The following is an 8446-nucleotide window of genomic DNA, read 5'->3' on the forward strand; positions in this document are numbered from 1 at the left end:
ACCGTTGCGTTTCTCCCCAATGCGCCATGCCACTTTGCCAGTCATACACACGTTTCGATGCGTGCCCTGTCAGCTGCTGCGTTGCATGTCGCCTTGCTCCACCCTTGTTTTATTGCTTTCTCTGCTTTCGCCCGGTTCCCGTCCCGTTTCGGCGGGGAGTCTATGTTGCAAGTTAGTTCTTGCTTTACCAGACTTTAAGCCCACACAAGCACAAGCAACTGCACTCCAGCAAGAACATCTTCCCAAGGACCGCCTCCCACACCTTGGATGGTTTTCCGCAGATGCGCCCCTGCACAAACTGCCCCTCATGGCGCCTGCCGGGAACTAGCTGGCGCATGGGCATCATGCGCAGGCGCGCAAGCTGGGCAGTGGGGGCGCGAGCACTCCCATGTTCTGCAGCGGCGAAGGAGCAAAGGCAGCTGGGTGTGTTTCGCACCCCGCCAGAAACAAGTGGTGCTGCGGTGATGTGGTGATGCCAGCCAGGCCGCCGTCGCCTGGCAAGCTTGCACCTGCACGGCTGGTGAGCATGTAATGGGCTCCACTTTGAATCTCTCGGGACATCGTCTCGTAGTCGCGCCGTGCTTCGGCCTGCCGCTGAAGCAGCAACTCCTTGTCGAACTCATCACCCTCAGAGCCTAAACCGAACGGTGAGAACCCCCCCGGAGGGACACCCGGCATCCCGAAAGGGAAAGGAAACATGGTGGGAACGACAAGACTCCTCGAGAGGAGCTCCGATATGCAGCTTCACGTACTTCACTCCGGCCGTGTTGACCGTGTCTCTGGTTAGGGCTTGCCGGCGGCGGTACAGCCGGTTGGTACAGCCCAATCACCCCAATGAGTTGCACTGGCATGATGAACTCGAAACTTTAAACCCCAACCCTGTCCTCGCCGCCCGCCGGCACATAGATCTGCACCTTGGGCCACTTCCGCTTTGCCGCCATGCGCTCCACCGCCACCTGCGCCGCCTGCTGAAGGTCCCGCCGCGGCGCCACCTCCACCACCACCGCATGAGCGCTGGCTGGCAGCGCCACCGCAGCTGCGTGCGGGTCCCGGGCTGGCAGCATCGTCGCCAATGACTCCCTCCTGCAAACACCGCAATGCAGAAGTGGATAGCCAGCTACAACAGGACATGCATGCCGACTTGAAAGGACGGGGGCTCGATTTGCACTAGCATGCGTCACCGGCCGGCCTTGCCTGTCGGCCAGCAGCTGCTCCAGGCGGTTGGCACACGCCTCCAGCGTGGCGGCAGCCTCCAGGCCCAGCGCTGCCCGCAGCAATGCCAGGAAGGTCTGGGCCTCTGCGGCCAACGCAGGGCACAGCGCAAAGCACCAGTGGTCCCATGGCCATCCGCCGATGCTCTGCCTCAGGCCATGCACCCAGTGAGCCACGGCCCATGTGGCCCCCTGTTTGCAAGCCTTGCCTGTGTGCGCCAGGTACAGCTTGTTCATGGCTGGCAGGATGCCCTCCAGGCTGCGGCAGCCAAACAGGCGCTGGAACTGGAGGCAGATGCGGTTGATGAGCAGGTCGGGCTGCGCTGCCAGCGCCGTCTCCGCCGCTGCAAGAAAACAAACAAACACAGCGATGCGGTGGCCGGCAGGGGCATGCTGCGCTGCTCAGCGCGCATGGTGGGATCCCGCCACCAGAAACATGCGAATGGGCAGCTGCTGCGGCCTGTGCCCAGCGCTCACCCTCGATGACCTCCCTCGAGTGGTACACCTTGCGCTCCAGCTCCACCAGCGACGCCACCAGCGGCACCACCTCACCCGCGGCCTGTAACAGGGAGGGAGGGAGGGAGGGATGACCAGCTGGCATCAAGGAGGAAGGCACGGCTGCCGGCCGGAAACGGTGAGGGACGAGCAGCGGCCCCCACACTGACACGGAGGCTCACCAGCGGCGGGTCGCAGGGCTGCACGCTGACGCGGCTGGCCAGGTGGCGCAGCAGCGCTCGCAGCACGCCCCGCATCTCCACCAGCTCAGACAGCTCTGCGGCAGCAGCAGCAGTGTTAGAGATAACAGCACAGGCGATCTGCACTGAAGGCATAGCGAGGCAACACAGCTTTTGTGGCTGGGCGGGTGGGGGCGCCGGCGCGCACCCGCAATCCAGGCTGCCAGGATGGCAGGAACATCAGAGGGGTTGTCCTGCCGCAGCGCCTCTGGCACATGCGCCAGCCCTCGCTGGAACACGGCCTGCATGCAGGGGGGCAACCCGGCGATGGCGCTGACCAAAACGTGATGCCGCTGCACATTGCCGGTGGATGCTCCAGCGGGGACCCCAGCGCTGCTCACCCCGCACACGTCGCCGATGAAGCGCTCCATGCGGGGCACCAGCGCCGCCAGGTCCTGCACTGGCCCCATGGCGGCGCACAGCTCCAGCGGCTGGCGGCACTCCAGCAGCGCGCACGCATCCTGCACCACCTCCACCAGCACTGCAGCAGGGCAGCAGCAGGAGCGCAGCAGCAGCACACTGAGGGAGGGACAGCAGGATCTCTCAGTAGGCGCCTGTCCTCCACGCCCAAATTCTCCTCAGGGAGGTGGTGGGATCGAGCTTCCACCCTGGCATGCACCCCACCCGAACTACTTCACAGGCACACACCCTGACCCACCACCCCACCGCCCACCCGGCTTGGGCAGCTCCTCCACGCTGTGCAGGCCCAGGCGCTGCATGCTGCGGTCGCGCAGGATCATCTCTCGCGTGCTCAGCTGCTTGGGCCTGGGGCGGCTGCAGGTACGCAGGCGGCAGCATGCACATCAGCAACAGAGGTCAGCAGCAGGCAACGGCACCGCCTCCCCCGCTCTCGCATGCATCAGCTGCCCAAGGCAGACAGTCTTGGCTGGGAGCCAGCGCCCGTGCCTCTTGGCCTCCTTGGACTCTGCTGCCGCCTTGTCTGCAGCCGCCTTGGCCAGCTGGCGCTCCATGATGCCAGCCTGGCGCTTCACCGAGTCGAGCTGGGCCTGCAGCCAGAAAGGCGCCGGCACGCAACATGAGGGTCGGTGGGGGTGGAAAGGGCAATGCTGACCAGCTGTCCCTCTGCTGGCACGCTGACGAAGGAGGCCAGCCGGGGGTGGGGCAGCTGCGCTGTTCCTGCCTGCGTGGGGCGAGCCGCCAGCTCCTGCCGCAGCGCAGACGCCTCCTCCGCCAGCTGAGCAGCCCGCTCCTCTGCCACCGCTGCCTGCCGGGCAGCCGCGCGAGCCTGCCCCTCCACCTCCTCAAACATCTCGCAGGGCAGCCCCGCGGCATGCAGCGCTTCCTGCACGGGGGAGCGGGTAGCAGGCAGCAGGTGGGCGACCCGTCATGCAGCGGCCCAGCCCAGGCTCTGACATGCCATCGGGCCCCCTCCCCGACACCAGCAGCACGCCCACCTGCGCGCGGGCCAGCTGCGCCTGTGCGGCGCGAGCCTCTGCCGCCGCGGCTGCCGCCGCCTCCTGCAGGTTGGCGCGCTCCGCCTCGAAGATGCGCATGAGGTCCAGCGGCTTCAGCTCGCGGCAGGCAGCCCTGAGCGCCGCGGCCGCGCCGCCGGGCGTGCTTTCGGCCTTGGAGGCCGCGTAGCCGCGCTTGAGGCGTTCGTATGCCTCGCAGTCGGCGCGCTGCCGCCGCTCCTCGCGCTCCCGCTGCGCCGCAATCACCTGCTTGAGCCGCTCCACTTCCGCATCCTGCACCCAGCGGCAGGGGCCGTCAACAATGGCAAGCTCGGCACGACTTTCAGCCTTCAGTTGCCAGGCACGGTTGTGGCCAGCAGGCACAGCCACATGAGGGGACCCACCCTGACGCTCAGCGCGTGCTGCTGCCGGCTGACCAGGCCCTCCATCTGCCGCGCCTCGGCAGCCAGCTGGTCGCTGGCGCCCCGGCACTGCTGCCTGCTGCGCTGCGCATCGCGCGCCGCCACCTGGTTCTCTAACGCCAGGCGCTTCCACTTGGCTATCTCTCCCTCCTTCTGCTTGCTGGCCGCCGCAAAGCTGGCCAGCAGCGCCCCCTCCCGCCGTGCCGCCAGCTGCGCCGCCTCGGTGAGCCGCTGCTGGTGGGCAGCGCAGCGCGCGTGCTCCCGCACCAGCGAGTGCAGCGCCTCAAACACGGCGGCAGGGTCTGGCTGCCGGCTGCTGGCCTCGTCATCCATCGACAGCAGCCCAGGGAAGCCACGCTGTACCAGCAGCGTGTGCAGCGATTGCCAGGGCAGCTGGCGCTGTGGCGGCTGGCCGCATGCTCCCAGGCCTGGCTCCCCACCCGCGGCTGAGATGCCGCCTTGGCCAGTGCCAGCGCCAGCATTGCTGCTACTTGCCGCCTGGCGCTGATCCTGCTCCAGCTGGTCTGCTGCCGCCCTGCGCTGCAGCTCTTCCAGCACACTCAGCTCAACATCAAGCTTCGCGCCGCCATCCAGCCCAGGTTGCACCTCCTGCTCCTCCTGCCGCTGCTCTGAGGACTCGCGCTCCTGTCCTTCCGCTCCTTGTGCTGGCTGCTGGAGGGGCTGCACGTTGTTATGGGCCTGGCTGCTGCTGCCAGGCAGCTGGCCGGCTGGTGGCACCGGTTCTTGCCACCACGGCTGCGGCAGGGCGGACACCATGTCCCCATCATGCTCGCTGCTCAGCCTGTGGGCGCCTGATGCCGACGCCGACAGCTGCCTGCCTGCACCAGCTGCCTCGGGGCTGACAGCCCGAGAGTGCCAGAGAGGGTTCACGCTCCAGTGCTGTGGCGAGGGCGGCGGCAGCGGCAGGGTCAGGGGCGGCGGGCTGCCGCTGCGTGTGCCAGGGCTGGGCAGGACCACGCTGACGCTGACGGCGAGCGGGCCGCCACTGTGGTCCATGTCCTCATTCAGGCCGTATTTGCTCTTGAGGTCTGCCAGAAAGCTGGACAGGTCATCGCCCGCCTCGCTGTCGCTGCCGCCGTCGGCGTCCTGAGCTACAAACATGGCAAGTTCGTGCGACAGGCTGCCTTCTGCCTGGGGCAGTCCCGCTGGCGCTAGGCCCTGCACCTCGGGGCTTAGCTGGAACATGCTGCCGAGGTGGGAGGAAGAGTGGCTGCTGCAGGCGCCTGCGGAGATGGGGCGGCTGTGTGCAGCGGGCACCTCGTCCGTCGTGGCGGCGGGTGGCGGGGTCGCACCTCGCGGCGGGGAAGCCACCGGCACGCCTCCCTGCACCGCAAGTTCCATGCGCCCGCACGCGCTCTGCTGCGGCGCCTGAGGAACCAGCCGCAGCGTCCAAGAGCCGGATGGTGTGGGGTGTCAACTTGGCCAGGTGCAGCCCTGTCGCTGTCTAGCCCGAGGAATTGCTGGCAGCACAGGCTCAATGCAGCAAGGGCGAGAAGGAATTGAAGCTGCCAAACAAAGCTCCGCTGAGCTGGTCAACAAATCCTTCAGCACCTTGTCTGCCGGGCAAGCGCAGCCATCCCATCACTCGTGCATCGTTGGTGATCGCTGCCGCTGTGTTTTCGTAAAGTTCAAGGGCCTGCAGTGCTTGCCTGCAACACTTGCTGTCGGAGCCCCGCTGGAAACGCGCTAGCAGCGATGAGGACGTGTTCCCTGCCCATCAGCACAGTGAATGCACAACGCTGTAGGAGCCTTGCCGATCCGGCGCCGTGGCCAACCCATGCATGTCGCCGGAGGCGGGCTTGGGCCCAGGTGCGGCGAGCTGGACGGGCGCAGAAGGCAGAGGAAGTGCTGAGGCTGGCCGCCCTGCCGCCAGAGCTGGCGGCGGAACTGGCGGACGACTTGGACCAGGAGGAGCAGGCGGCGGCGGGCGGCAGGCCACCCGAGATATTGGAGGACTACTCCAACTTCACGCCTGATGCCCCGGGGTACAGAGCAGGCACGTCAGAGCCGTGCCGCTGGGTGCTGCCGCAGACGGCAGGGCGCGGGTCGCAGCTTTTGGTTTCCGCAGAGGCACGTGCGACGGCTCCTCCTGGCCGCGCCGCGCAATGCCAGCACGCGCTCTCACTCGCCTCCTCCCTCCGCTCCCCAATGCAGGATTTGTGGCCATCATCGGCCGCCCAAACGCGGGCAAGAGCACGCTGATGAACGCCCTGCTGCAGCAGAAGCTGTCGATCGTGACGCCCAAGGCGCAGACCACGCGGCACCGCATCCTGGGCATCCTGTCTGAGCCTGGGTTCCAGGTGGGTGCCTCCTCCCGCTTGCAGCTGCTGGTGCAGCGTGCACGTGTGTGCATGCCAGGATTGTGCGGCGCAGCACACAGAATACGACATGGCCGCCGCCGCCGCCTGCCGGCAGGCTGTGTTCCTGGACACCCCTGGCATCATTGTGGACAAGCGCAACAAGCTGGAGGACAAGATGATGGCCAGCGTGCAGCAGGTGGGGCTGGGGTGGGCAGGGCGCGGCTGGGCGGTTGGTGGTGTTGGAGGCATAGCCATACATGAAGACCGGGCGCTGTGATGCCCTCTGGAGGCCCTGGGGCAAGGGAGCGAGGAGGATGTTGCACGGCGCTAGATGGGCCGGCAAACAGGCGCCTGCTGCTTTCAGTCTCATTCAGTCGCCAACCATGCCTGCCGCTGCTGGCCTGCGCAGGCGGTGAGGGATGCCGACTGCCTGCTGGCCATCGTGGATGCCTCGCACGAGCCGCAGCAGGCGCTGGCAATGATCCAGCCGGGGGACGACTGGAAGGGGCCGCCCATGGCTGTGGTGAGGAGCAGGGCAGCCGGCCCTGCGCCGTGGGCAGCGCAACACTTGTGCGGGGTGGCGGAAGGCGCTGTCCCCTCGTGCCCAGGCCTGCTGCATCTTCTTTGGGCAAGCACCTACATCTGCCTGCCTGCCCCATCCCTGCCTGCAGCTGCTCAACAAGACCGACCTGGTGCCAGCAGAGGAGCTGGAGGCACTGGAGGCCTGGTACCGCCAGTACTGCAAGGCCGATGCGGTGCTGCCCATCTCGGCGCTCGAGTCTAGCAACCTTGACGCGGTGGTGGAGTGGCTGGTGGGCAAGCTGCCAGAGGGGCCCTCCCTCTACCCCAAGGTTGGTCGGGAGGGTGTGTGTGCAGTTGCTGCACAAACAGGTGGTGCCGCTGGGATGCGTCGGCTGGCGCGACGTGCAACCGGCGGGCGTGCATGCCCTCTCAGGTTGACTCGCCTGCCCTGGCCTGCCCTGTGCTGGCTGGCTGTGGCGCAGGACATTGTGAGCGAGCAGCCCGAGCGCTTCTTTGTGTCTGAGATCATCCGCAAGCACATCTTCCTGCAGTACCAGCAGGAGGTGCCGTACAGCGTGGCAGGTGGGCGGGCGGGCGGGCGCGCGCCTCAGCGGCCTGCCGGGGGCTGGACCCGTGCAGGCTCGGTTCGCCTGCTGCGCTTTGGGCGCTCACACAGAGAGAGATCTCATACATCCACCGGCTCCTGACCTTCCGCGTGTCCCTGCTGGGGGCTGGCTGTGCCGCAGTGGAGGTGGTGAACTACAAGGAGCGGCACACCAGGGGCAAGGACCTGATAGAGGCGGAGATTGTGCTGGGTGCGCTGCTGCTGCTGCTGCCGCCGCCGCCTCCCTCCTGCCGGTGCTGGGGCCTGGGCTGGCACCGGGGCCGTGGAACGTGCAGTGCTGCACTTGCAGCAGCAGCTGAGGAATGCCAAGGAAGTGTGATGTGTTGGGGCCGCCGCCCACCTGTGCATTGCCCTGGGGGGTGCCTGGCTGTGGCGTGCAGAGAAGGAGCGGCAGAAGGGGATCATCATCGGGCGGGCGGGCAGCGCCGTGAAGCAGCTGGGCACGGCTTCGCGGGCGGAGATAGAAGCGTTCCTGGGGCGCCCCGTCTACCTCAGCCTCACAGTCAAGGTGTGCGGGGCGGGCACACGCAGCCGGCAACATGTGTTTTGTTCAGCACATGTGTGCAAGAAGGCAGGAAGCGTGCTGGGTGCGCTCATGCCTGCATGCTGCGCTGCGCGCAGGTGCGGGAGGGGTGGCGCAAGGACACGCAGCAGCTGGAGCGGCTCGGCTACTGAGCGGCAAACGCGGCATGCCTGTCACACTGAAGCACTGTTGTACCAGCTCTGTACTGAACTTGATTCATTTCACAAGGGACGATGCGCAACATGATCACGTGTCCACCTGTCGTACGACCTACTAAATAATAACTTGTCTGGTGTTCAGCGCCCAACTGAGCGTGTGAAAATGCAACAATTGCAGCACGGGAGCGGCAGCGCAGAGAGGGGAACACGGGCAGTGGTTGAAGCGCAAGCAGGTTGGGGCCAGGCATCAGTTCGCGGGCGAGCGCTGGGCCGGCCAGCTGCTCAGCCGGTGACGTGCGGCCAGCGGGCCTGGCCCTTGCCCACGATGCCCGACGCGCGCCGCTCCTTGTACCAGCGGTCAAACATGCCCGACTCGCTCTTGTCGCAGCTGTACTCAAACTCCAGGTCGCCAATCACCACCGTGTCGCCCTCCTGCGGGTGGGGGTAGGGGGGGTGCGGGGCAGGTGGGGGGGATTGGGTCAGCGGATTGGGTCAGCGGATAACTGTGGTGCACAGCC

The 8446-nt window shown here is 66.8% G+C and overlaps 2 protein-coding genes across 2 annotated transcripts in view; one reads left to right on the top strand and one right to left on the bottom strand.

Moving 5' to 3' along the window:
* Nucleotides 1–5905: 5905 nt before the first annotated feature.
* CHLNCDRAFT_20741 (hypothetical protein) lies at nt 5906–7922 on the top strand (the record flags this gene model as incomplete). The annotated part of the gene is made up of 8 exons (XM_005850070.1): nt 5906–6100; nt 6216–6296; nt 6510–6623; nt 6772–6951; nt 7105–7204; nt 7369–7437; nt 7628–7755; nt 7869–7922. 8 exons carry the CDS (start codon nt 5906–5908, stop codon nt 7920–7922), a joined length of 921 nt encoding a protein of 306 aa, XP_005850132.1.
* Nucleotides 7923–8297: 375 nt separating this feature from the next.
* Nucleotides 8298–8446, bottom strand: part of CHLNCDRAFT_8434 (hypothetical protein) — a gene marked incomplete at both ends in the record, with an annotated part of 2904 nt that continues 2755 nt past the window's right edge. Inside the window, one exon of the mRNA XM_005850314.1 lies at nt 8298–8360. Within this exon, the coding sequence (XP_005850376.1) occupies nt 8298–8360 (63 nt within the window). The remainder of the gene's footprint in view (nt 8361–8446) is intronic.

The sequence above is a fragment of the Chlorella variabilis genome, assembly GCF_000147415.1.
Source record: "Chlorella variabilis unplaced genomic scaffold CHLNCscaffold_4, whole genome shotgun sequence".
NCBI classification, from domain to species: Eukaryota; Viridiplantae; Chlorophyta; class Trebouxiophyceae; order Chlorellales; family Chlorellaceae; genus Chlorella; species Chlorella variabilis.